Below are 27,825 nucleotides of genomic sequence, written 5' to 3'. Positions count from 1 at the left end.
GTGGTCTGTTAATTAAGTTCAAAGCATGCTTGTAAAACATGTTCGAATCTGAAGAATCAGGTTGAAATCGTACCTTTTCATTAAACTAGTTCGTGCGTGTTCAGCACCGTTAATAAAACGTTATGACTGGGAGGCAATCCCAATGCTGGCGTTGCAGACAAGGGTTTGATGTAAATGTACAGCTAACAAATAAAGACTGTTTCCCACCGCCATTCTGTGGAACAGGGCGACCCTGTGTGGATAAGAGCGGAACTGCACTCGACACAGCACACACACACACACACAGCGTGCATTGCAATGCTTTTTATTAACTGATGTAATACATTGCATCCGTACAATTTTTCTTTAGAATGAGCAAACACACAGGATCGTGTTTCCAAAGGTTTAAGTTCATATATTAACACATACATCATTATTTTATTACCGTGAAGTGTTTTAAAACTTCAATTCTCATCTTGTGCTGACGAATCATATCTTTCCTGTCTATCTTCTAGCAAGAGCTGTTGGACATGCATGCTGCGCGCTGACATGCTGGTGAGCTACCCTGCTGTGTGAAATCAACTGCTTGAGCAGCACTGATTAGATACACACGTAGATACATAAACACATAAACAAATAAACATTTGAACGAAATGAACTGGCACCCCAGTCTATTGCATTGAATGGAAAGGCTGGGCGTGAACCACAAACCATTCAACTAGCGAGCAGGGTCTGCAATCGAGAGGCAAGTGCGGGTCCTGTGTTAGTACAGTAACATGAATTCACCGGCCACTAGGACGTATCCTTTTTACAGGTATTTGTTTGTAAATGAGCCTGGAACTAATTCTTTTTCAGAACTGGAATTTCTCGACAGCGCTTTGGGGTGAGGAATGGCGTTGTTCTAAATAACCGGGTAAGCCCCTGAAATCCGAAACCTTGCTAATATTGATTAAACACCTCTCCGGTGAGCCAGGCCGCCACAGAAAATCAAAGGAAAACATGCCCATTGTGCCGGACCTCATCGTGCACGAATCAGACATGACAATTAACATGTTCTCATTCTGCCTTTGAATAATACCCTGGGCTGCCAGACTCTGCCCCCCTCCCTTACTGAGCGCAGCTCTCCTCGTCCCCCTGCCTCTTCACACGCTATTATTTTCAATTCATCCGCCACATTTCACCTGCCAGCCGGAGACACGTCAGCTTGGCTTAATGCGTTAATTAGTTTCCTGCCTTTTAATTATCCCTGTGTAATCAAAGCATATAGCTTATTAAGAAATGTCAGCGTTGTATTCTCCAGGGCTCAGTCCGATATCCCTGCACCGCTCTGCCTCTCTATCTCTCTCCCCAGAGTGAGGCACAGTGCATCAGCGTGCCCTCTCAGCCCAGTCCCTGGAAATACAGGCTGGGCAGCTCTGCTCCTTTACATAACAACTTAACTAACAAACCCGAGGAGGCCATTCAGCCCATCAATGCTCGTCCGGTTCCTATAGTAACCGGATGATCTCAGAACCTTGTTTCAGCATTGACAACATGTCTAGATGACTCATTCCATACCCTTAACACCCTCTGTCCTAAATCTGTCTCCACTTCCAGCTGTGTCCTGTGGTCCTGGGTTCTGTGCTGCACTTAAAGGATTGGTTACGGGGTTAACCTAATCAAAATTCCTTTTATGATTTGACTTCAATCACATCCCCCCTAATTCTGCTTATAGCACACTGCTCCCCTGCATACTTGGCATGATTACAGGATTGGTGAAAAACAACACCTACAGCTGCCACGTCACGCTTCCATGCTATAGTATTGGGGGACCGCCCCCCTCCCATCAAATATCCCATCAAACACTGCCCTGAATGTGAGAGGGACGGTGCAGTGGTTGGGTGGCAGGCAGAGGCTGCGCATGCTTTGTAAGTTTAATGTGAAAATAAACAGCAATATTGAAAAAAAAGCACTAGATACAAGCAAGCAGCAAAAACATGGTACAGCTTTAAAACTATTTTGAGTCTGTGTCCCGGTCCTGAGCTTTAGAAATCTGGTCACCCTGATATAGCACAGACGCGGGTGGAGCTGATCCAGGGCAGCGGCGACAGTGTTTGGAGGAGTGGATCACGCTGATGAGCTCCACAGGAGGGGGCGGTGGTCCTCCGCTCTGCCCCCTGCCGCTCCTCCAGCTCCGCAGCCTGGCCACAGCCCTGCCTCCCTGGGCCCGGAGCTTCTGCCACAGCCCCTGCTGCAGCTGGAAGATGAGCGGTTCGAGGCACGAGTTGAGCACGGAGAGCACCTGGGAGACCTCCAGCAGCAGCATGGCGACCCTGTTCAGCGAGCATTCGTTCTCACAGGTCTCCAGCGTCAGGAAGAGGACGCAGGCCACCACCTGCAGCAGTTGCCCCGGCACCCAGCACACCAGGAAGTTGGTGATGATCAAGGTGATGAGCCGCACCGTCTTGTCCCGGGCCCTGGCTGGCCCACCCTGGCCGGCTGCCCTCCAGCGCCTGCGGGACCGCAGCATCCTCTCCACGATGGTCACGTAGCAGGGCAGGACGATGGCCAGCGGGATGGCCACTTGCACGGAGTAGTAGGAGAGCAGGTTGTAGGGGGCCTGGGAGGGAGAGACCTGGGCCAGCAGGAGCACCCCGCAGTACTGCCCCCCGTCCGGACGCTCCCAGTAGAGGAAGTTGGGGAAGCTCAGGTAGACGAGGACGCCAGTGAGGCTCCAGATCATCAGGGACACCAGCGCTGCGTTCCTCAGGGTGCGGACCTGCCGGCTGCGCAGCGGGAACACAATGGCCAGGAAGCGGTCGGAGCTGATGGCGCAGATGAACATGGTGCTGGAGGTGAGGCCCGTGTAATACAGGACGTTCATGACCAGGCACAGCGGGCGGCCCATGGTCCAGCGGTAACCCTCCAGCAGGTAGACCCCCCAGAGGGGCATGCACAGCAGGAAGGCCAGGTCAGAGAGGGCCAGGCTCAGCACCCCGATGGTGGAGATGCTCCAGGGCTGGGCGCCGCGCCGCACACACACCCACACGTTCAGCAGATTGGTCAGCACCCCCAGAGGGAAGAAGAGGAAGTACAGGGCGGGGAAGAGCAAGGTGGCAAAGCCGTCGATGGAGGGGCAGTTGTTGCCCATCATCTGGGGCAGGGTGAGGTCCTGCAGGGAGCTGCAGTTGTGCCACAGATCAGCTCCCGGGGAGGAGGAGGAGGAGGAATTGGAGAGATACATCGTCTGAGGCAGGGGTGTCTAATCACGGGCGCAGAGTGCAGTTCCACTCCAGGTTCAACAGGTACAATGAGATCATTAACTACCTCGGGGTCTGGATGGAGGGTAATTGGTTCACTTAAACAATTTAGAACAGGGCTGAAACAAAGGCCAGGAGTGGAAGGGCCAGTTTTGGACACGCGTGGTCTAAGGAGAGGACTGCAGCCTGGTGTCAGAGACGGAGATCTGAGAGGAGACAGGGAGGGTGAAGGTGTGGAGCAGAGGACCTGGGAGGGAGGGAGGTTGGATAGAATAGCATTATATTAAACTGGAATTACCAGTAAACATTCACATTATATTGCGCTCTCTCTCTCTCTCTCACACACACTAGTCAATTAACAGATACTAGTTTGCATAATCGATTTGTATGGATAATGGAACAGGTATTAACAACAATTACTGTGCCTTTAATAATGTATAAAGTTCACACACACAAGTACAGTACTTCCTACACAAGTACATAGTGATGATATATATAGCTAGTAACCTATTCTATCACATTAAACACACAGAATTACAAAGCTTTACAAATCATTAAATTAACGCAATTCAGTAAAACTTTACCACCTACTGTTAAGGTGATGAAATACTGTAATTAAACGTACCATATACCAAACTTTAAAAATCAAAAAAATACAATTCAGTACAACTGACACATTACAGAACTGGAGGAATCATTAAACTTCAAAAATTCAGTAAAATGTTTATTCTTTGATACTTGCTGTTAAGGCATTGTAATACCGTGCAACTGAAATGAATATAATAAAAGTTATTGTCATTTTTTTTTATAACTTATTCTCATTTTGCTGATCATTAAAAGTACATTTTCCTCTACAGGAATTATCACTTTTTGATGTCAATATGCCTTTTTGTTCAAATGGCTCAGGATGCAAATACAGCCTTCATCCATTTTATATATATATATATATATATATATATATATATATATATATGGACACACACACACACACACAAACACAGTACCTTGAGTACGCAGTCGGGTGCAGAGCGGTTCTCTGTGTTCTTGGGTCCCCAGAAGCACTGACTCCAGCACCCGAGTCCCCTTATATCCCAAACACCCTGCACCGTGTCCTTGTGACGCACAGTCAAGCCGCAAGAGACAGAGCTCCATCCCGAGCATCATTTCAAGGCAATCAACTGAAATATCAGCGGGACTCATTGACAGGTCACTGGCCAGCTGACAGCACTCCAGAGAGGGTGCATCTCCCCATGCGGGCAGGTGGAAATGTCAGCAGTGAAGATGGACACCACTTCTATAATTACAACAGTTCAATTCCACATGAGCACACTGTTAATAAACAAGACGAGGAAGACACTGTGAAAAACCTCCAATTGTTTAAGCCGTTTCTTTTAGGATTTCTGAACTTAGAACCGTGAAGTGCTTTCTAGTTACGGATGACAATCAAGTAATACAAATCTCAGTGGTGACTTATTTTGGGGAGTTTGCTCTTTCCCAGTTTTGGTGCCAATGGCTAATTCTTGCACACTTGTAATTATTTCAACCTAAAATGCGATTCAAAACAAAGATGAATTCCTGAACAACTTGACAGAACATTACAACCCCCCCAACATCACACCCACATCCCATCCCTACACCCACATCACACCCACATCCCATCCCTCCACACACATCACACCCACATCCCATCCCTCCACCCACATCCCATCCCACCACACACACACGTCAAGAACGGCTTTGTCATTTATTTTATTTGAAGGCCACAAAGTCTCCTGTTGTCATCTACAGAAAGGAGACCACAGCGTGGAAGCAATAGATATCTTTAAAAAAATAGTGTCTTCATCTCTGCTCAGAAAAACAGACATGAAGGGCAAAACTGCCGCGTCTTTCAAAAGAGTAGCCTCATTTATTACAAAAAACAAACAAACAAAGAATGGAGGTATTTACATTTCTTCCTTCAAGAGGAAGACAGTATGTTTGTACACTCGCACGGAATTACCAGATGTACTGATTAAACAAACAAAAAATAATCTAGCTGAAACGTCTCACTGAATCGGAGGGGTTTTCTGTATTTCTAAATTCAGCACCACTGGTGCTTCACGTTGATGCAGAGATAGATATACACTGACAAGTCTCTCATTCGAAATACACACATGAAAAAGAGCGATACAAAATGACAGCCTGCATATTTAAACTTTGATCAGCCATCATCACCAGCATTGTTTAATTTTTTATTATGAATCACTTTCAGTAGAAGTCCCACAACAACGCAGAGCTGACTGCTCAATGTTTTTGGGGATGAAAGAGAAACTGCTGTAAATATTACAACACTAGGAGCAGGAGAACGGGGACCCAGGGTAAGAAAACTCCGCTCAAATTCATTTCTGTTCATTAGTTACCCCAGGGCACGGATTTGTAAAGTGCTGAAAGAGTTAAAAGACACAAAACTTTTTCTTAAAGCAAACAATGTGTCGTTCTTCACCAAACTTCTCAAATGAACATGCTGTGGTGGGACTCTGTGTCCTGACCTCTTCGCTGGAGTGTTGCTGGGAATGACCCAGGTGCATGCTCAGGGGGGCTGCCCCGCCCCCAAACAGACCCCTCTGTGGAAGTCTGCTGCGGTTTCAAAACACATGCAGCGGCACAATGTTGGTGCAAAATGTGACCCCACTTTCATTACAAACATGCCCACAGCCATAACCACTTCAAAAATAAACAAACCCGATACATCAGGGAGAAAGCTGGGGGGGGGGGGGGGCAGCATTTTAAAACAACCCCACTCCCCCCAACGCAACCTGCCCCTTCTCTTACAAAAAAAAAAAAAAAAAAAGAAAACCAAAGCCTTTGCAATTTCAATAGGCACGTCCGGCAGTTATTGTGGACAAAAAAAAAAAAAAAAAAAAAAAGACTATAAATAAGTACATATTAACAAGTCATCTATACAAGTACACTCCCTGATTATTCTAATTCTTATTGTTCTCCACTCTGTCAGCAGTCTGCTTGACTGAGTAAGGGGGGGCTCCTGCTGCTCTGCCCTTCACTGGGAGAGACAGGGGCCAGCAGAGGCATGGCTTTAGTGTAGAGTGTGGAGGAGGAGGAGGAGGAGGTGGAGGAGGTGGAGTGGGGAGGAGACGGGGGGTCCTGATTGACCCCTGGTTTCAGTGCAAGGGGAGCTAGCTTGGGCATGGGTCTCCAGTCTTTGCTGTCCGCGGGAGTGTGCTGGGTGGGGGTAGGGGGGGAGGTGCTGCTGCCCAGTCTCATGTGCTGCAGCAGGGATGGAGGGGTCAGTGCGCCTCCCTGCTGGCCGGTCCCATTAACCACCCCTGTGCTGCTGCTGGCTCCAGAGCCGGAGTCGAATTCTGAGCCCAACACTATTTTGACAAAGTCGCCCTCTCCCGGCGCCCCCTGCTGTCTGTCCGAATCAATGCTCTTGGCGCAGGGAGGGTCCAGCAGCTCTTCAGCCAGCTGCAGGAAGAGGGGGCTGACAGCGTGGGCAACCCCCCCTGCAGAGCCGTTCTCCTCCCTCTCCTCCTCCCTCTCCCTCTCATCTTTCTCCCTCTCCCAGCGCTGTGTGCACTGTATCTGCGTGTCGCTGCCATGCTGCTGGTTCAGAAAGACGATTTCATTCAAGAGGGAGGTCAACCGGACATCCTCAGGGTCTTCATCCTCATCTTCCTCCTCCTCCTGACTCAAACCTGGATCCCCAGCAGGGTCCCCTCCATCCTTCTGATCTCTTTCCCTGGCCTCTCCCTCTCCCTCTGCTGTAGGACCAGGGGAAGCAGGCTCCTCTCCTGCTGCTCCCTCCTCTCTTTCCCTCTCCTCTTCTAGGCAGCTCCTGCTCTGGTCCAGGGGGCCACTGCCCTGCTCTGCTTGGCCCTCAGGAGCTGGGGTAGCAGACGAACTGGGGGTCTCTCTTTCTTTCCCCCCTGCTGGCTCTTTCTGGGTCCCTGTCTGGCCCTCAAAGCTGGAGTCCAGGGGTCGGGTTGGGGCTCCTTGCTTCTCTGTGTCCGAGACGGCTAGCGAGGTCACATTCACAATCCTGGGCATGATGAACTCTTCAGGCTCTGCTGACAGAGACAGGGCGAATTACAACAAAGGAGAGCCCTGGACTGTGTGTGTGTGTGTGTATCTATATCTAGATCTATACAAACACACACACACACACACACACACACACACACACACACACACACACACGTTTATCAGCAGTGAGTTTTAAATGCAGTGACACTTCTGTATTAAAAAGGTCAGTCAAGGGACTAACAAAATGTTGCCTTAATACTGGGGCGGACTTAATACACTGATAATGTACATTCATTATAGTAGCACTGGGAATGTTTCAATAGCAAGGAGCCCACGGCATGGTGCTGTGCCTACCTGCTGTGCCTGTCTTGAGAAGCGAGGAGCTGGTCTGTGAGCCGCTCTGTGAGCTGGTGTGTGAGCCGCTCTGCGAGCTGGTCTGTGCGTCGCTCTGTGCGCCAGTCTGTGTGCTGGGCACTGGGAGGGGGATGCAGTTCTTCACCTGGATTGGGAGTGTGAGACCCGGCAGCTGGATCATCACAGACGCCACTCCTGAAACAAACCAAAACACACGCGTGTGAATGAATCCACTAGGGGGGGTGGGATTTCATTATCTTTCTTTTACTTGAATTAAATGTATTCCATTTATTGAAAGGTGACTCCCTTATAGGACAGGGCACAGCTGCATCTTTAGATCTGAATGATACACTAAGCAGCCCACATATTATTCTACATACAACAGCATTGTCATATGGATCACTGCATTAAAGCGTTACCGCTTAGGGATGCCAATAGGATTCCCACTTCTTGGTTTTACAAGGAGTTTAATAAGATGCACCTGCGCTTGTTACCTATACAGTGTGGCTAATCAAGCTTGTAGTGAAACCTGGAATGGATGGAGTCTTATTTCCATCCCTGCAGCTTCACTGCCACCTGGTGGGTGTACCTGGGAGAGAGGTGATCTCTGCTGCCAGAGTGGGGGGGGCGGTCTGCAGGGGGGGCTTCAGAGAGACGAGACGACCCTCAGGAGTGACCACGAGACTGCCTGTGGACAGCACTGAGGAGGAGCCCAATACACCTGCACAGGGAGAGAGGAGCACAGTCACGCCTCACACACTATACAGCACATCAACCTTAATGGACACATTCAGAACCAACACTTGAGTATTCGTGCTCAATTAAGCGTGCTGAGTTTATAGATTTTCCCCATTAATAAAGTAAACTGGAGCGAGCATTAACACTCAAAGTGTTGGTTGTGAACAGGGCTTTAAGAATCTGAAGAAGACGACAGAAATGTTCAGCTAATACATTTGCCTTTAGCTAGAAAGGTTTTTAGCGAGTATCGATAGTTAACAGGGCTTGCTGTGACGAGGCTCTGTACACACAGCTAGTCAGAGGAGTCCGACACTTCCACATCTGAAACTTCTGGTCAGCTCCTACCACAGACTGAATCAATTGAAAAAGGAGACGGGAGGATTAGTCCCGATATGAAAATGTGTGTGCCAATTCATTCACACAGACTACCGTATCATTAAAAAAAAACTTTATAAATATGTAATGATAAAAAAGGTCAATCTTTATTTCCAAGGTTCCTCTGAATAGCTTGTAGCAGGTTTCAACACAGCTGCGTAAGCGTTCTGCAGATACATGGAGCGAGGCGAACGCAGTGCTGAAAGAACATTCAATGCTGCATTAATGGTCAGATGAAATCTGCATTCAGGCTGCTTAAAAACAGGCAGAAAGCGAGTAAGGATTTTACAGTAATGTACAATATGCTTCTAATACTCTAATCAGCAGTGGCAGCTGGAGGAGTTTAAGAGCATGTCACAAACAAACCAAGTCTGCGCAGGAAATGAAGTCCACAGCCACAGGCACAGGCTGCTTAGCTAACCAGGGCAGTCAGCTCACCGGCAGTTCTCTTCCGGGACAGGATGAGGGGTCTGCCTGCATGGGAGCTGTCCAGTCTCAGGGGGGGCTCGGGGGGCTCAAGGCGGGCCAGGGGTATGGGGGGCTCCCTCGGGGCGGCCCCTGCAGCCGCGCTCTTCCCCAGCTTCCTCCTCTGCATCTCCACCGCCTTCTGCTTGGCTGAGATGTACTCCAGCTTCTTCATGATGAGCTCCTCTGTCTTCCCTGCAGCCAGAGAGGAGAGATGCAGGCGTCAGAAACACATCAATACATACAGCACCTCTCACCATGGCTGCTGACACAGACCTAATCATGTCAGGAACACAGACTGGCTGAGCGTATCCCCACTGCAGTTAGGCTGCCCAAACTTCCCTTCTCCAGAACCATTTGCCTGCAAAACCCTCTCCCTGACTCCCCAGTATCTCCTCTTCTCAGACTGTGAGGTTTGTACCCCTCCCCTCTGCCCACTTACCGGACGTCAGCGCGATCTTCTTCACCAGCACGGCTCTCCTGCGGGACAGCAGGTTCTTCTGCCCCTGCAGCCGGTCAGCCTGGTCCTCCAGAGCCTGGAGCTCATTGTGTGCCTGAGCAAAGGAGGGAGACACCAGCCATGAGAAACAAGCACAAAACAGTGCAACACAGAAAGGGCATGGCGTGGGCAGGCGACAGGTGAGTGTGCATTACCACTGCTCAGCTGCGTGAGGATGCAGATTTAGAATACTGCGAGTGTGCTCACCTGCTTCAGGATGTAGTATTTGGATGCCTTGGGCAGGCGGTGCAGCCCCAGCACTTTCTTCATCTTGTCGAAGAGCTCTCTCATCTCGCTGCGTCGCCGGCGCTCGTTGGCGGTGTGGTTGAGTCGGGAGCAGGTCTCCACCTCAACCAGCTCCTCCTCCTCCTCCACCCGCCGCTGCTGCTGCAGACAGACATCAGCTATTGAGAGCTGCACAGGATTCAGTGCACAATGCTTCACTGATTGACTCCACACAGATAATATGCTTCCCCACTACCTCACTTCAACAACAACAAAAAAAAAAAAAGAGACTTTCTGAAAATAATGTGCTTGTTGCTGGACTGCGTGGCAGGATACTGAACATGCTGGGATAGTCAAATGCACTCGGCTGCAGACAATCCCCTCTCTCCTCACTAGAGGCAGTTGCGATATCCACCTGCAGCTGAAAGTTCAAGAAAAACAAAACCAAAAAGCAACTTACTTTCACGCTGCGTTTGGTGAAGATCTTAGACTGGAAGAGGCTGCACCTGGAACACAAAAGCATGTTCTGAACCAGAAGGAAATGTTTGTGAAACAAATCCTAGAAGCAATCCTCACTACACTCCAGAACCAACAAACAAGCAACACGAAAAGAAAGGCGGTCTCAAGTACAAGTAAAAGAAAAGCACGAAAAGATGAAAAACATGAAACGTTTCTTTTTCTCTTTTCAAAAAGCAACATTTTTTTTTTTTTCCCCCCAGGGACTTAAATCATTTGTTCTGCTTTTTTGTTGCATTGAAGAGCCAGCTCTTTGAATACTGCCCCCTGGCTTTCTCCAGTTGTATGGTGGCGGGGTTCATGCTGCGTGTGTCTAAAGCCCAGGGAACACAAAGCCACTTTCTCAGGAACTGCGGCTTGAAACCTGGTTCCAGGAGACAAGGAGATCTGGTTTGAGGCAACTTTGCTGTATTAAACCCCAAGTCTCCCCTGGCGTGCCATGCAGTGTCCTGAAACCTAGTTCTGCCCTGCAGGTCTTGAAGGACGGGAATAGCGGTGCTGTCTTACTCTTTGGGGAGTCTCGTCTGCACGGCGCTGGCTTTGAGCCGGGCGATGCTGATCTTCTCAGACAGCTCCTCCACCGTCTCGATATCGATGGCTTCATCATCCTCCTCCTCCTCGCTCGAGTCAGAGGCTTCCTGCAGGGAGGACACAGAGGCCGGGGTCACAAGGGAGGACATTTAAACCTGTTGTGCGCCGTCCAAAATATCAAAACGACACAATTATGTTAAAGTACCACGGTGCACAATGGGACACTCCTTTTTTTCAAGAGATAAGTTTTCAAAAGAACACCCTGTCTGTCTGTCTGTCTGTGTCTATTCTCACTTTTATTTGACATGCGTGAAACTCATCTGATTGTTACTCTTATCTGCTCTTCACACCTGGTGCGCTCTGCAGTTCTTCACATAGTTCTGGATGAACCTCAGCAGCTCATACAAACTCTCTGAATGGAATTCCAGGTCCTATTTCAGCAACTCACGCTGTCCACAACCAGCTCCTCGTCTCCCTCGCTGTCCTCCTCGCTGTCCTGTTCCTCAAACTCGTCCTCAGAGTCGTCTGTCTTATCATCCTCTTCCTCCTCTACCTCTCCATCCTCCAGCCCCAGGTTCAGAGCCTCTCTGCAGGGATCAGCTCGGGACTCGTTGGGCCTGCCCGGTCCGGATCCACCAACACCACCACCGCTCCCTGGATCCAGACCGCCTCTAGAACCAGAGTCCAGTCCCACCTCTACAGGAGGCTTCACGGCTGCCATGGGTGGCACCAAAGACTTAGAGCTGCTGCCCAGAATGAGGACAGGAGAGGATTTGAGGTCCATCAGAGTCCTGAGCGGCCTGGGCATGGGCGTGGGGGTGGGGGGAGAGGCAGCAGCGGGAGGGAGAGGCCGGGGGCTCGGGTCCTCCAGCTCAGCAGAACCCCCGCTCCATTCAGCGAGGCAGGACCGGTCCGACTCACTGCTCTGCCCCTTTGACCCACTCCGCCGCTCCAGGCCGTTGGTGTAGGAGTGATCGCTGGACACAGCAGCGGCCTGGAAGGAGGTCTCCGACTCAGAGTCTGGGCCCTGCTCTTGCGCAGCCTCGGGAGGGGAGGGGGAGGATGTCAGCTTGGGCCCCTGGTCATCCTCCTCTTTATCATCTGCATCCTCCTGGTTTCCTCCTGAAGCGTCCTCCTCCTCCTCCTTCTCCGTCACCCCACTTTCTCCCTGCCCCTCTCCTTCCCCCTCTTCAGAGGGAAGCCGGTTATCAGGATTGTTGTTTCCTGGTTTCTCTGTCTCCGTGGCAGCCGGCGGGACTGAGCTGGGAGTTTTAGGGGTAGCAGGGGTGAGGAGGGGGGCAGGAACAGGGGCAGGGGCAGGTTTGGGGACCTGCAGCAAGGCAAAGCCACCTGTCTGTACTGGCAGCAGGCTGGCAGAGCTCAGCGTCATGCCCCCTGCTCCCACCGGGGGGGAGATCCTAAAGGTGAGGGTCCCAGGCTGGCTCACGAAGCTGGGGGCAGGGACAGGCTTCTGCATGGGGGAGGTGGTGATCATGGTGGGGCCCGATGCTGGGGAGGCGACGGAGGAGCTGCGGACTGGGGACACGACCGTGGCAGCGCTGGGATCTGTTGCTGCTGCTGGCTGTGGAGGGGCAGGTAACCGAATCACCGACCCTGAAAAACAAACTGATTTGAGACACGGCAGGACCCGTAAAACGTAAGCCCCTCTGACTAGCACACTGTCAATAGAGTGGGGGGGGGGGGGGGGGAGGAAACAGGCACATTCACAAAATAAGACCAGAATAAAGTCAGCTGCCTGAGTGAATGCCTTCATTGTTTTAAACTAATTTAAGGGGTTTAAAGAAGGCGCTAACTTTTTTGCATAAAAACGTTAATCTTATTACAGTTACATCTGCCAAAGCAGAACTGCACAACGGCCAAGATTTACAAGGCCTTATTCACAAAACTTTAAGGACTGTTTTAAGATTTTTTTTTTTTTTTTTTAAAAGACCAGTTCTATTAATAAAATCAAGGTTAGCTGGCAGTTCATGAAACCTTTTTCAAAAATACAATCTAATCTAATATAAACCTAGAAAAAAATCCTTAACATTCTTTAAAGTTTCAGCCCCCAGAATGATTTTGTGTCTGAGATGCAGCCATGCCTGGGTCTGCCAGTCTGTCTTCACCTTGGTTGCGCAGCACCACATGCTGCACGTTGGGCTGCAGGCTGGCACGGAGCTGGTTCAGGGGCACCAGCTGGATGATCTGTCCGTTGGGGTGGCGGAACAGGTTGGCTCCCGAGGGGGTGCGGATGGGCTGCAGGACCATCCTCTGTCCGGGAGGGAACTGTGGCCCGAGAGGGGTCTGCGGGGGCCGCACAGGCGGGGCAGAGGGCATGGGGATCAGGAGTAACCGGGTTCCAGGCCGCCGGTCCGGCAGGGCTATCCCGGGGGACACAGGGACCACCGTGGCAGGGGGGGAGGCCAGCCGAGGACCCTCGTCTACAGGAGACACCAGAAACGAGAAGGGAGTCAAGACAAGGCATTGCGGCTTCTTGTACTATGATCTGCTCAGATCAGGTCAGAAAGTCAGGCCTGGTCAGTGCTTGTGATCAGAGCAGATCTCACAGGGCTAAACTGCAGCAGAGTCAGGCCTGGTCAGTGCTTGTGATCGGAGCAGATCTCACAGGGCTAAACTGCAGCAGAGTCAGGCCTGGTCAGTGCTTGTGATCAGAGCAGATCTCACAGGGCTAAACTGTAGCAGAGTCAGGCCTGGTCAGTGCTTGTGATCAGAGCAGATCTCACAGGGCTAAACTGCAGCAGAGTCAGACCTGGTCAGTGCTTGTGATCAGAGCAGATCTCACAGGGCTAAACTGTAGCAGAGTCAGGCCTGGTCAGTGCTTGTGATCAGAGCAGATCTCACAGGGCTAAACTGCAGCAGAGTCAGGCCTGGTCAGTGCTTGTGATCAGAGCAGATCTCACAGGGCTAAACTGTAGCAGAGTCAGGCCTGGTCAGTGCTTGTGATCAGAGCAGATCTCACAGGGCTAAACTGCAGCAGAGTCAGGCCTGGTCAGTGCTTCTCCTTGGATTGTGATCTGATCAGATATGGGAAAGGTAAGCGAAGCAGCAGGGTCAGGCCTGGTCAGCAATTCTCTGATTGTAATCTATTCAGAGCTACGTTTCACATGCTGCTTTTATGGACACAGCACTTCAATTAAAGTACCTATAAACGTGTGGCCGGCACTACGTCCTGACTAGTAAAGCCTGATCTTCGAGACTACAAGCAAAGCAGGGAAGCAGCAGGCCTGGCTTTCTCCGACCTGCTCTCCTCTCCAGGTACAGTCGAGGTGGAGAATCTCAACACGTTGGTTTTGCTTGCCGCTCCCCGCGAGGGATTGTTCATAGATTAAGAGACTAGCAGCTTTAAAACAAACACACACCAACTAAAAGCAGCAACAAGTAATCTTATAGAAAAATACATTAATAAGCGCCTTGGAAAATAAGAAGCAAGAACATAAACACTCAGAAACAGAAGCAGAGCCTTGGCTACAACAGCAGCTACGACGACCACCATGAAATGCAGGGGTTTGTAAAAAGATACCCAGAGATCAGTGAGGCACATTAAACAATGGACCACCATGGAACGAGCGTACAAATTACAACGAAAAACACAAACAACTGACAGCGTGAGGACGTGGCAATGAGACCACTGATCAACTGACAACGTGACAATGAGACCACTGATCAACTGACAACGTGATGACGTGGCAATGAGACCACTGATCAACTGACAACGTGATGACGTGGCAATGAGACCACTGATCAACTGACAACGTGACAATGAGACCACTGATCAACTGACAACGTGACAATGAGACCACTGATCAACTGACAACGTGGCAATGAGACCACTGATCAACTGACAACGTGATGACGTGGCAATGACTGATCAACCACGAGGACAATGGGACCGATTAGCACACCTGCTAAAAACTTACATAGCTAGAAATAAATACAACAGGTATTTAACCCTGTAATGCCCATTTCTGTGTCATGTGATACAACACTGTGCCGCCCCTCTCATTGTTTAAATCCAGCCTCACAGCACAGATTTTTTCACATGCAGAACGTGAGTTGCTGGAGAGTTGTTGTTTTGTACAAGAAACAGAAACTAGTTACAAAAATGCTGGAGTAGGTAAAGACAGAAAGTGTGTTTAAAATCACACTGTGTAACTTAAAAAAAAAACAGATTTATTAACCCTTCGGAGTAAATCTTCCCCACTGTGGCAGCCCAGTCCCATTTGAAGGGGTGGAATGAGAAGGCAGGGATGAGGATGACTGATCACAACACAAACAGCAGCTTTTTTAAAAACACAACAACACACAGCGTGGCGTGCCGGCGGGATGCAGGACTAAGCCTTACCGGATCTGAGGCTGGGCGAGAGAGTGAGGAAGGTGAGAGGGAACCCCGGTGCAGCCGACCCCCGCGGGGCTGCAGCCGAGACGCTTACGATGGTGGTAGAGCTGCAAGTACCTGAGCTGCTGGGAGCGCTGCTGCTGGACACGGCCGGCGGGACCTCGGGGCCCTGGCTGCTCTCAGCCTGAGTGCCCCCCTGAGCCGGCAGCGCCGGTCTGATCACCACCGAGGGGACTGTCTGCAGGTGTGGGGGGCTCCGCCCCGGCGGGCTCTGCTGCAGGGAACCCATCTTGTTCACCACAAACTGGGTGAAGACGTTCCCCACGGAGGGCTTGGTGACTGTGGAGGGTAGAGAGGTCAGTTACTACTGGGATTGTGCAATTGCACACCTGTGGAATTGGAATTGGAATTTCAGCAAACAATTCTTCTGTAATTATAATTGACTCCAGGTTAGGAACATTACAGCTTCATTTAATGCATGAGGTCTAACATTTGCCTATATAAAAGGACGCACGTACAGGCAGCTCTCTCGTTATAAGGCGGCCCTTTACACTGTGGAACACACTGCAGCCGAGAGACAACAAAACACAACGACTCCAGCTGCAGCAACGAATTAAAAACACTGAACCACAACAAGCAGCTCCGGGGAACGGAGAAGCAAGCCCTTCCAGCCCGTCTGAGCAGAGTTCATCTTTCTTACCCACAGTGGCCATCCCCAACTTGCTGACGGTGAGAGCGCTGCCCGTGCTGATGCTGGGGGCTGCAGTGCTGATGCTGGGAGCTGCAGTGCTGAGGCTGGGGGCCGCGGATGCCTCAGCCCTGGGGGGCGTGGCAGGGGAGGGGGCCAGGCCGCCCCTAACCGCTCTCTTGTCCACCTCCCTGCTTGACGGCTGTGGCTCCTTCCCGGCTCTGGCTTTCCTGCTGAGAGTGGAGGTCACATGGGACAGTTCGAGCGAAGTGGGGCGCAGCCGGCCCGTGATGTAGGCTGCCAGCCGGTTGGCTGGGTGCAGCGCCCCCATCTGGCCAAGCAAGAGCTTGGCTTGCGGATACGATTTGCCATTGACCTGAAATCGAAGAGCAAAGCGTATTGTTGTGCATATGTGGCCTATTAAAGTCATTAATCAAAAACCTACAAAGTACCACCACTACACTTTCCCATGACAAAGGTATGCTAAACATTGGGAAGTTGGCTCTGAGCAAAAAATTGTACACCTACCAGGGATGGAAATAAGACTCCTATTGCATAGCATACCATTCCAGGCTTTACAGTGAGCTTGATTTGCCACAGTGTACAGATAACAAGCTCAGGTGCGTCTTATTAAACTTAGTGAAACCAGGAATGGCTCACACCGCTGTGCAATGGGAGTCGTAGTTCCACCCCTGTATATACCTAGGAAGTGCACGACTGAACCCTCTGCAGAGCTGCATGCTTCCGAGTTGCAGAAGTCCGATCCCTGCTTGCCTACCTTGACGAGATCCTGCGTGGAGGAGCCGCTGTGCTTCTTGCTGGCGGTGAGGAGTCCCGCGGGAGAGACCCCTGTGTAGAACGGCAGCCCCTTCACTCCGGCCTCCTTCCTGCTCACCATCTCCAGACCTTCGCTGCCCGACATCATGAACACCTCCTTCTCCCTGGGGGCCCTGCCCCCCCCCTCCTCCTCCTCCTCCTCCTCCTCCTCCTCCTCCTCTCGGGGGCCAGGCTGGGAGATGCGCACCCTGGATGTGATGACCAGCTTGCCCCCCTTCCTCCTCTGGCTCTGGGACTCCAGCTCCACGAGGAAGCCCTCGGTGCTGAAGGGCTGGTCCAGGTCTCCCTGGTTGACGCGGCGGGACAGTTCGTTGAGGATCTTGCTGCGGCCACGCTCCCAGTCGCACTCCGCTACGATCTCGATCAGCTTGGTGGGCTCCTCCGAGGACCCTCCACCTCCCTGCTGTTGCCGGCACGCCTTCTTCACACTCTTGCCTGTCGTCGAGGCGGAATAATAAAAAACAAATAAAAGCGTGGCCTGTTCAAGTCATCAATGCAATTAGACAATCACTAAACATATTCATGTATGAAAGGGTTAACATCTCGGCGAATCAGGCGTCGGCACCATGACTTCACATTATTTATAACCTCTACAACATGTGCGAAGGAATGCCCATACCAAGTGTCGTGACGACTGACTAGCGATCCTCAAGATACAGCCTGCAAGTGCTTCATAAACTGATCTCTTGCTATTAGAAAGCCAGGTTAGTGTGTCGTGATGCCTCTCTCATGAAATGGGACAGGGGCTTCAACAGCAGATCGCACACAGACTCCTCTGGTCTTGAATTATCAGAGCCTCTGCTCAGTAATTCACCAGCTGCCACCTTCACCTTTGCACCAGGATTACCCCTCTCTGCGAGCGGAGGAACAGGCACAGAGATATAGACGTGCTTACCTTGTAGTGCGGACAAAAACATGTGGTTTGGATCATCCTCCTAAAGAAAGGAAGAAAATACATACGTAAATACAATTTATATAAAAAATACAATGATCAATGAAGAATTCTCACCTAATGCACCCTTGTTTTCCTTTTTATCGGAAATGATCAGTAACTGCAGCTTTGTTATATATATATATATATGTATATTGCATTCATTTAAACCTGCACTGATACCTCCTTTCAAACACACACATATATAATCTATATCCATTCCTCTTGTATTATAATATGTATGAGGGGTTCTTGGGTAGGGGTGATGGGTATTCTTGAAATCTCACGGCTTACAAACAAACAACGGCCATTACACTCAAAGCCATTCCTACAGTCTTTAAAATTATTTTGTAAAATTTTTTAAATGGGAGTAAAAGGTCTGTTAATATTATTGATTAGTTTTATAAAACCAGAACCGAAGCTAGAACTGGGCTGGGCTGGGGGTCTCGCTCACCCTCTCCATCATTAATCCGCAGGGTGTGTTCTCCTTGTGCGTGCGGTCGAACACTCGCACCCTCGCACAGGTCATCATGCTCTCGAAGTACAGGTACACCGGGCCCTTGTCCTCATCCCGGATCTAGAGAGAGAGAGAGAGAGAGAATCCTTGTCACACCTACAGTGCTTTCCTGTCGTGTTGTTCTTGAAACACAGTCAGGCAACCTGGATTTAACAAACCCCATGCAGATACCTTCAGGATCTCTTACAGTAACAGTATTAAGCTCATGTAACATCTGGCAACTTTTCAAGTAACATGTTGTATATAATTATATATACATACACACATTTATACATGCATGTAACATCAGACTTGGAAAGAGCCTGACTGCTCAGACTGCTGCCGGTACATTTGAGAAACTCTTTGCAACTCTGCCTTCCTGTCTGGCTGGATCTGCACAGACCAGGACAGACGCAAGCAGCTCGCTCTGTGGTTCTGAGATGTGACCGACACAGGCAGCACGCGTCTCTTACCGCTGAGCTGGGCTTGCAGATGTATCCCTTTCCACTGCCCTTGCTGGAGTGGGGGGAGCGAGGCGGGGAGTAGGGGGGCACGCAAGCGGAGGGGGTGGGGATGAAGATAGGCTCGGGGTCGATCTCGCCAGCCACGGGGGTCCACAGCTTCAACACGCGTGGGGCTGCCGGCTGTGACTCTGCCTCAGGCTCAGAGATAGCTGCAGGAGGAGAGGAGAGAAGCGTGGATTACAAGCACAAAATTACAGACACACCGCTACACCTCCACTTAGCTACAAACCAACAGGGGTTTCCTAACTCATTTCTGATGTGAATTCGAAGGTTCCTTTTTGAAATCAATACCCAATTCCATTCAGAAGCTAATTTTAACAGAATACTGCTAATTTTAATTTAGATCCATGATGAGTTGTAAATGATATGTGCAAAAGCAGCGTATTCCTCGAAGAGATCCTTCACACTTTACCAATCAAGGGCTGGGGAGTCCACATCACCCACCGATACAGGCACGCCAAGCAAAACTCATTTCAACATAAAAGACACTGAAAAGACTTTGTCTTGGTCATTGAGCTCAGGAAGCTTCTTTTAGCATTTCCAGGGATGGCAGGAAGCCTCCTATTGCATTGCAATTTCACCCATTCAAGGTTTACCAGCTTGATCAGCCCCAGTGTATAGGCAACAACCTCGGGTGTCATATTAAACTCCTAATAAAAGCCGGAATGGCTGAATGTGGAAGTGTGAAAGCAGGTACTGACTGTACTCAATCCTCCTCTTCCTCCTCCTCCTCTTCTTCTTGTGCTTGCTGCGGACCGGCTCCTCTCCCCCCTCCCCCTCTCCCAGCGCGCTGTAGAAGATGAGGTCCGCCCGCTCCTCTGCCTTGCGCTGCTTCTTGCGCTTGGGCGCGGCGGCCTTCACCAGCACCACCTTGCGCTTCAGGCAGGTGCAGCCGAACATGCAGTCGGGCTTGCGGCAGTGAGTGGGGAGGCGGCGCTCCTGGAACAGGCTGGAGCACACGCAGCCCAGCCTGCAGAAATCATTGAGGCAGGGGGGCGCCCGGCGCGTGATCATCCTACCCAGAGGCTTTCCCTTCAGGGTGCCCTGCGGGGAGGAAGAGAAGCAGAGCCGTTTCAAAACAGGGGATGCAATGCAATCCACATTTCTACAGCACCTTTCATCAGTGTGAATAAATAAATAAATAAACAGACCACTAAATTAAAAAAACACCCTAATACCACATTTCATAAAACACAGAAAATAAAAAACTGAGACAAAAAAAATTGTTAAATTAGAAGATAAAAAGCTAGTTTGTAAAAATAGAACATTAGAGTCCAAAATTAAATAAAGATTGGAATTCAGAAAGGCACACACACAAAAAATTAAAACTGTAAAAAAGATCTAGGGCTGGTTGCATAAAAACACCTTAAGTTGAATTCTTAAGGATATATTTTCCCTTAACTAGGGCATTGACTCAAGGGAAAACTACAAGGAAATTTAACGGAAGGTGTTTTATGCAACTGGCCACTGATGCAGTTAATGCATACATTTACACTAATCCAGAATATAAAACAGCTGCACTAAGACGAAACTTGCTAATGATCAGAGATGCGTCAGTGCTGGTGTTACCTGTGCGGTGAGCAGGGAGCTCAGCGCCACCTCTGCCCTCTCCTCAGTGATGAAGGTGCGCGGTCTGCCCTCCCACAGCGCCCCGTCCTCCAGGTCCATGAGCTTCAGCATGTTCTTGGACAGGCCCTGCGCACGGCTGTTTGAGGAGCTGGGCCCGCGCCCCAAACCATCCTGCTTCAGCGGCACACTGTCCGGCAGCGCCCCCAGCTGGTAGACCTCATCCAGGGAGGGGGGCAGGGGAGGAGGAGGTGGAGGAGGAGGAGGAGGAGGAGGGGCCATCAGTAGGGAGGACAAGGGGAGTGGTTTGGACTTGGCTGCAGGCTTGGGTGAGGGCTTGTGTCTGGCGGCAGGGTGAACAGGACGAGGAACGGGTGGCGCTGGTTTGCCGGGCTTGGCTTTGCCGGCTGTGCTGGGGGTCTTGTGTTTGGGGGCCGGTTTGTGTTTCTTGGGGGTGGCGGGGGTGGGTTTGCTGGCCGGGCTGGGGCGGGGTGCTGTGTAGGGGGGAGCCTGCTTCTTCAGCACGCTGTCCAGGGTGCGCACGTAGCTGGTGCTCTTGGTGGGGAGCTGATAGGTGACGGGTGCGCAGGCTGCGCTGGGGGAGAAGCTGGCAGCTCGCTGGTCGATCAGCTTGCCCTCGGCCTCCAGGTACTCATCCAGCGCGTCGCTGCAGAACGCAGAGCGATTCTTCAGGGCACTCTCCGAGGGCACAGCGCCACCTGCAGGGGAGACAGACACAGCTTCGGGTGAGGTAATGGTTAATGCTGTATTTATTTCACGGTTATCACAGATTTCCGTTAATTATGCCTTGCCGTGTAATATGTACTTCCCAGTGAAAATCCCCATGTCTGAAAGAATAGTGTAAATATACAGACTATCATCACTTAAAAAAATCCAGCAAACGCTTGCCTGGCTGTCACGCTGCAGGAGCGCTGTGGGGTTCTGAGGTTCTGGGGGTGATTACTGTACAGGTTGAGGGTTACCCCTCGGCTTCCATTCACTCATGTGTTTAATCCAGTGATTCTTGTGCGCCTCGTATTTTCCCATCACTACACTTCAGTGACAATGCCATTTCTTTGGTATTTGCAGCTGAATAGACCTGTATTGCTGCTGACTCTAGATTTTCATTAGTTTTTATTTGTCTCTTAGGTGATATTACTGTTATTGTATTTATTTTTTGTCAGTAACATGTAAATAAAATCCAATAAAAAAAAGAGTCCTGATTATATTTTATGTGCCGATACAGCATCATAATAAATGTAAAGCCTGGACCGGATCTCACACTGCTCTGCAATATGAGTCTTCATTATGTGAGCTTGATAAGAATGTAAAGTCTGGACCGGATCTCGCACTGCTCTGCAATATGAGTCTTCATTATGTGAGCTTGATAAGAATGTAAAGCCTGGACCGGATCTCGCACTGCTCTGCAATATGAGTCTTCATTATGTGAGCTAGATAAGAATGTAAAGCGTGGACCGGATCTCGCACTGCTCTGCAATATGAGTCTTCATTATGTGAGCTTGATAAGAATGTAAAGCCTGGACCGGATCTCGCACTGCTCTGCAATAGGAGTCTTCATTATGTGAGCTTGATAAGAATGTAAAGCCTGGACTGGATCTCACACTGCTCTGCAGCGGGAGACTTTTTTTCCCCTACTGTATAACAGTCACTCCCTTACCCTCGGGTCTGGAAGGGGCAGCCTCTGATTGCACACTGAACTTCTCTCTCCAGCCTTTGATTTTGGTGAAGTCATTCGTTTTCCCTGTTCGGGAGACAAAGGGAACGGCCCCGTCTGGAAACAAACACAAAGGAGATGGATTTTTTTTTTTTTTTTTGGTGCTACTACATCTGCACATTTTAGGTGAATTGGCTGGTTATTGCCAATCCTGGACTTCCATACCTGTTAGCATTAAGCAGTTCAAGATTAGTGCTAACAAGGCTATGTGAAACTAGACCTTTTTTTCCCTTAGTGATACATATTTTGTTGAATTCAGTAACGGGGCTGTATCAACGCTGCGTGACTCACCTGGTGAGGTGTTTTGGGGCACCAACCCCCCCTCTCCTCCAAGGCACGTCACTGGGGGGGGCAGGGGGAGACTCACCCCCAGGTACTTCAGATCAATGTCCATCCGGCGGTCCACCGAGTTCAGCTTCATCCCAACTGAAGCAAAGAGAGACACGTTACTGATGAAATCCACGGGCTGCAGACCACCAGCAGAGGTGCAGAGGACCTGTGGCTGGGGTGTATTGATTCTCTTTTAATTAAAGAACACCCCTATTCTGGAAAGAAACTCCGGGATCGAAATAGGACAGATAACATAGCAGTTTGACCCATTCCAGGTTTTACTACCAGCTTGATTAGCCACAGTGTGTAGGTAGCAAGCTCAGGTGTGTCCAATTAAACTTGTTGCAAAACCCGGAATGGATCAAACTGCTGTGCAATGGGAATCTTACTTCATTCCCTGCTAAGATCAATCCGACATGGTCACACTTTATTAACTGCGTTTGAAATGGTACCCATTAATTCACATATTTGGCAAAAACGTAGCTGGGATTGACTCAGCAGAGGGAGTAACGAAGCCCCCCTCCCCTCACCTTCTTGCAGGACGGGGTGGATCACTTGTCTGTGTCGGAGTCTCCTCAGATCATCCAGCAGCTTCCTCTCCAGCCGGGAGATCCGCTCTGGGACACTCTCAGGAGCCTCTGTGGAGACAGCGAGGCCAAAAACAAAACATACAAATAAATACAATGCACAAGAAAGAAAGAAAGAAAGAAAGAAAGAAAGAAAGAAAGAAAAACCTGGATTCACAAATGCAGTCTTCCTTTTTTTTTTCAAGTAGACAAACTTTCCGTCTCCCAGGTACGTTCTGATTGATCGTTTTCAGTTAATAGAACAGCTGTTTTCGTGCTGTTTATCCCGAGTCGAGTTTGTTTTTCCTGCATTCTGAAACGCTCTTAAACTTCCTTCAGTGTGTTGCATGTAAAGAGTGCTCGGGGAAATTATTATAATTAATTATTTGTTTATTTAGCAGACGCCTTTATCCAAGGCGACTTACAGAGACTAGGGTGTGTGAACTATGCATCAGCTGCAGAGTCACTTACAATTACGTCTCACCCGAAAGACGGAGCACAAGGAGGTTAAGTGACTTGCTCAGGGTCACACAATGAGTCAGTGGCTGAGGTGGGATTTGAACCGGGGACCTCCTGGTTACAAGCCCCTTCCTTTAACCACCGGACCACACAAATCTGCTTACCTTTCCTCTGTGGAGGCCGCGGGGTCTCTGGGGGAGGCTGGGGGTCTCCCCTTTGAGCCTGGTCCCCGAGGTGAAGATCCAGCGCATCCTAGGAGTGAAGAGAAGGAATCCACGTTACACTACCACATTACCTACCAACTAAAAAACAACGTTTCTGTTACAGTTTGTTTCAATGTTTTCTTTACTTTCTCTATGTGAATATTCTTCTGTCATGTGCAGAGTCGCAGTGCCCTCTGATTGAGCTTCTGACTGGTGGAGGAAAGTCCTGAGTCTTCTAATGGTTTATTTAATGATGCATATATATTTAACAACATGGGGCTCACCTTGCGAGTGAAGGAGACGAACAGGACCCCCTCCACATCCTCCAGGTCGGGCTGCATGCTGGTGTCGGGGGGTCCCAGGGCCGAGGCAGCACTGGCCAGCGCGGCAGCCTTGCGAGACGCCTTCCCCGTCTTGCCGAACCGCACCTTGCGCTGGCGCCGCTTCTTCGAGGAGGGCAGGGGGCTTGGCGTCGCCGCTGCCTTGCTGCTCATGGGGAGCCCCGACGGGACTGCAAACGCAGGGGCTGGGTCGGGAGGGGGTCTCGGGGCGATGGGTCTCTGCTTGCTCCGGGCTCTCTGTAGGGAGAGGGACAGCTTGTGTAGCATGTTTTGAGGGGAGGGTCGGTGAAGCCGTCTGGCTGCTGGCGTTGTCGGGGCCGCTTTTTCGGGGGAGTCGCTCGGGATGTTTGGAGGGCAGTCGCTGCCTGCTGGTAGTGGCGTGTCGTTTTCCTGCAGTGCAGTCTTGTTAGTGCAGGGCTTCAGTTTTAGCAGCTTGGCTTTGGCCACGCCGAGCGGACTGTCCGGGTGTGGTTTGATGGGGTCAGTGTCCTCCTCCTCCTCTTCCTCTTCCTCCTTCACGATGACGCGCCCCACATGCTCTCCCGCAGCGCTCATCTCGTAGTCATTGGGAAGCTCTGTCTTCACCGCCAGCAGCCCCTCCTCCTCCTTCGGCTGCACAGCGGGGGCCACGCTGGGGGTCATCTTCCAGTTCAGAGCGCTGCATGGAAAGTAAAATCAATATTAAAAACACAGCAGAAACAAACCACGGTGAAGTCTGTACATCTAGAAATCGCTCCTTCTGACAAGACACACACACACACACACACACTCTGTTTATACAAGTATGACCTGTTTTCATTTTTTCCTAAACATTCAACTATTGTCAATAATATGAATGTCAAATACAGAGATGTCAGCTTTAGCGTTTACATGGTGGTACGTGTACAGTATAAGATCATTATAGATTCTACATAGGCTACGCATTAATGTTACATGTAGCCTAGAACACACAAAAAAACCTATTCTCAGCACTCTCCAATGGAGGGCTGACAGTGGCTTTTCTGAATGGTTACGTGCTTAGTCCTGAAGTTTAAACATTCGAGACAGAGACAGCCAGCCACACACTCACGCAGCCAGACAGCTCACCTGGGAGCCTCGTTCTTCTCAGTCTTGATAACAGCGGCAGGGGCAGCCGTGCCGAGTTTTGCTGGGGTGATCTGTCTGTGCAGGATGTTGATATCGAAGCCCTCGTTGCTGAAAAGCTCCTGGTCCATCACCTCGTCGAAGGACTCTGCATGGCCGAACAGAGCCTTGAGGGAGGTCTGCACCCCCTTCCCTCCCGCCCTGCCCTCTCCTCCCAGAGCCCCTTCCAGCTTGGCCCTGGCAGGCCGGTAGCACTGGCCGTCCTCGCGGAAGCCCTTGGCGAAGGGGTTGTAGTCGATCTTGAGCTGGGTGATGCGCAGGTTCTGGTAGGCGGTGACGGCGAAGAACTCGTTCTGGTGGAAGGAGAAGGTCATGACCTCGGGCCCGTTGAGCTGGATCACCTCGGTGGCCTTGTCGGCGGGCACCACGTGCAGCCGTGGCAGGTAGCGGTGCATGGAGTGCAGGATCACGTGGCCCTCCTGGTCCAGCGTGTTGTTGGTCAGCTTCAGCTTGTAGAAGGAGACCGGCTGCTGCATCCAGTAGTGGCCGGAGGAAGGGGACTCGGGGTGGATGAACACCCTGCCCAGCACGTGGGGCTCCGCCTTGCCGCTCGCCTCCCAGTGGCGCCCGTTCCACTTGTAGCGGTTGCTGTCCACGGGCGTGATGTCCATGACCAGGATGTAGCGCAGGAAGGGCTCCAGCCCGGAGATGCGGAAGCGGCAGTAGGGGAACATGCGGCGGCCCTGCTTGGTCAGGATCATCTCCGTGCGGCAGCGGTAGAACTCGTTCCACATGCTGTTGTTGTCCAGGGTCACCCGCACCCCGCTCTTGTGGACGCACTCGGCCGGCAGGTTCCCCTCCGAGCTCTTGGGCTTGATGGAGGTGATGGGGACGGGGGATGCCTTGCGGGGCTTGAGGACAGGGAGGGGCTTGGGCGCGGGGGCGGGGCCGGGGGCGATGGCGATGAGGGGCGGGGGGAGCTTGGGGACGGCCGCGGCGGCCGCCAAGCTCAGGTCCTGGTTGGACACCAGGATGCCCTGCTGCTCTTTGTTCTTGTCCCCGGGCTGCCCGGGCTTCAGGATGACGAAGAAGGCGGGTGGGGTGGCCGGGGAGGGGCTGGGGGTGGCTGGGGTGCCCCCGTCCTGCCGGAGGACCACCATGGGGGACTTGCTGTCCATGATGAGGTCACAGCGCCGGGGCGGGCTGCTGTCCGGCTCTCAGGGCCTTCCTCCTCAAGCTGTCAGCATGCTGGGGGGTGGAGACACACAGGAGACTGCCGTTAGAGAGGGGGGGGGCAACAAAAACAAACGCAGCTCTGGCTCACAAGACGAACACGCATTAAATCATTCAAATGATATACATGGCCAGTTACTTAAAACACCAATTAAATGTAAAAACGTTTTAACTCAAGAAATCAAGGGGGTGGGGTGAACAATTAAGGGGACATTTACTCATGATATTTTCTTTTTCAGTGACATTTTCGATTTTACTTTAGTACACAGCTGCGTTCAGTGAGTGTGGGTCTTTACCATTTCACCTAGACCAAAATGTCCACATCAAACATAAAAAAAAAAAAAAATCTGAAATTAAAAAACACAACACAATGCAAGTTGTAATGTCTATGCAAAAAAAAAGAATATACTAAATACATAAACAAAAACACGTAGAAAGAAACGGATCAATGCATACGATCGTCTGTTTGGTCAGCGATTGTATCCGTCCGGTTTCTCTACCAGCCCTTCCTGCAACTTACTCAACTCGCTCGTCACTCGATTGCGCAGACTTGGCTCCACGGCGCGTTTTTTTAATCTTCATGTGTTATCACCCGGTGCATGAAAATCCAACTAAAACAATGAACGTGATCCACAAGAAGCCTGGGTCTGCAGCGGCGCTGGAGAGGAATTAAAATCCCAGTAGAAATAAAGCGAGCAATAATGTCCATTGATTCCCCGCTGGCCAGTGGCTACATGGCACCCCCGCCTCGCAGAGAGACCATGTGAATGCGCTTTTACCCGCGCAAGACCCTAAGAGTCTATCCACGGCTCCATCGATCGACCAAATAAGCGAGCTTCTGCACCGCAGTTACAATGTTACACTTGAGTACAGTATACGCAACGTGCCCACGCTCTGTGTGGAAACAACGAAGCTAAGCGATACCGTGCTGCTTTATCGTCAGTGCTACAACAGCATGGAAGCGGCGCTGCTGCTAACGCCCCACGGATGCATTTCCTTAGATACCTAGACAATAAACAAAGGCAGAGCATTTAAATACCGTAGTGTGTGAATACAAGCCAAAAACAACACATCCACAAAACTGATTTCCGTTTCACACACGTGCCCTGTACATACATGCAGGTAGCATCAAGTATTCAAAACAAGAAACCTGGAGCCCGTTTCACACAGCACTCCGGGCTCGCAAGATATCTTTTTATTATTTTTTAAATTTTTAACCGGTTTCAAAAAACAATATTTTAAGACAGAAAGATAACGTTTCGCACAAATGTGCCTATTTGATTAAAGGGTAAATGTGTTGTTTTCTTTAGAAGGATCTATGATAGTGAATTGGATTTAGCAGACTTCAGCCTGGGCGTACTTTCTGAATCTATAGCCCTGGATTCTGAACAAGTCACACAGTGAAACGCCGCAGTACCAGTCCTTGTGTAGTTAACTCTCAGAATGTATTCTCTACCGCCGCATACTGAGGAGACACAGACGTTCTGTTTGAATTGATTCGTTTGATAGACTTCTTTCATTTATTTAATTGC

General features: G+C 50.5%; 2 protein-coding genes across 7 annotated transcripts in view; both read right to left on the bottom strand.

The window, feature by feature from the left end:
- Positions 1-8: 8 nt before the first annotated feature.
- On the bottom strand, positions 9-4,891 carry LOC131698694 (C-C chemokine receptor type 3-like). The gene is made up of 2 exons (XM_058992014.1): positions 4,223-4,891; positions 9-3,465 (listed from the first exon to the last, which is right to left on the bottom strand). The coding sequence occupies exon 2, from the start codon at positions 3,200-3,202 to the stop codon at positions 1,973-1,975; it is 1,230 nt and encodes a 409-aa protein (XP_058847997.1). The 5' UTR covers positions 3,203-3,465; positions 4,223-4,891; the 3' UTR covers positions 9-1,972.
- Positions 4,892-4,951: 60 nt separating this feature from the next.
- LOC117422552 (MAX gene-associated protein-like) overlaps positions 4,952-27,825 on the bottom strand; it is a 28,730-nt gene continuing 5,856 nt past the window's right edge. For 2 of the 6 annotated variants that reach the window (XM_058992005.1, XM_058992004.1), the window contains exons 2-25: positions 25,064-26,308; positions 23,921-24,635; positions 23,598-23,685; positions 22,939-23,046; positions 22,370-22,504; positions 22,022-22,135; positions 20,347-21,062; positions 19,479-19,821; positions 18,727-18,926; positions 18,212-18,334; positions 17,722-17,761; positions 16,768-17,261; positions 16,002-16,365; positions 15,308-15,640; positions 13,071-13,385; positions 11,393-12,558; positions 10,921-11,051; positions 10,358-10,403; positions 9,880-10,059; positions 9,616-9,727; positions 9,147-9,368; positions 8,185-8,316; positions 7,596-7,790; positions 4,952-7,285 (exon numbers count right to left, since the gene is read on the bottom strand). In XM_058992005.1, the coding sequence (XP_058847988.1) occupies positions 6,207-7,285; positions 7,596-7,790; positions 8,185-8,316; positions 9,147-9,368; positions 9,616-9,727; positions 9,880-10,059; positions 10,358-10,403; positions 10,921-11,051; positions 11,393-12,558; positions 13,071-13,385; positions 15,308-15,640; positions 16,002-16,365; positions 16,768-17,261; positions 17,722-17,761; positions 18,212-18,334; positions 18,727-18,926; positions 19,479-19,821; positions 20,347-21,062; positions 22,022-22,135; positions 22,370-22,504; positions 22,939-23,046; positions 23,598-23,685; positions 23,921-24,635; positions 25,064-26,238 (8,526 nt within the window). In that variant the 5' untranslated portion in view covers positions 26,239-26,308 and the 3' untranslated portion in view covers positions 4,952-6,206. Of the gene's footprint in view, positions 7,286-7,595; positions 7,791-8,184; positions 8,317-9,146; positions 9,369-9,615; positions 9,728-9,879; positions 10,060-10,357; positions 10,404-10,920; positions 11,052-11,392; positions 12,559-13,070; positions 13,386-15,307; positions 15,641-16,001; positions 16,366-16,767; positions 17,262-17,721; positions 17,762-18,211; positions 18,335-18,726; positions 18,927-19,478; positions 19,822-20,346; positions 21,063-22,021; positions 22,136-22,369; positions 22,505-22,938; positions 23,047-23,597; positions 23,686-23,920; positions 24,636-25,063; positions 26,309-26,813; positions 27,550-27,825 lie in introns of those variants that run through there. The other 4 variants (XM_058992006.1, XM_058992007.1, XM_058992008.1 and 1 more) reach the window with 4 other exon arrangements.

This window comes from Acipenser ruthenus, chromosome 18, assembly GCF_902713425.1.
Source record: "Acipenser ruthenus chromosome 18, fAciRut3.2 maternal haplotype, whole genome shotgun sequence".
NCBI classification, from domain to species: domain Eukaryota; kingdom Metazoa; phylum Chordata; class Actinopteri; order Acipenseriformes; family Acipenseridae; genus Acipenser; species Acipenser ruthenus.
Note: the sequence above shows the minus strand (reverse complement) of the source record. Positions and strands in the feature narration are given on the sequence as shown.

What these genes read in the sequence shown, in the direction of transcription:
- LOC131698694 (XM_058992014.1), bottom strand. Translation starts at nt 3,202, where the DNA reads ATGTATCTCTCCAATTCCTCCTCCTCCTCCTCCCCGGGAGCTGATCTG.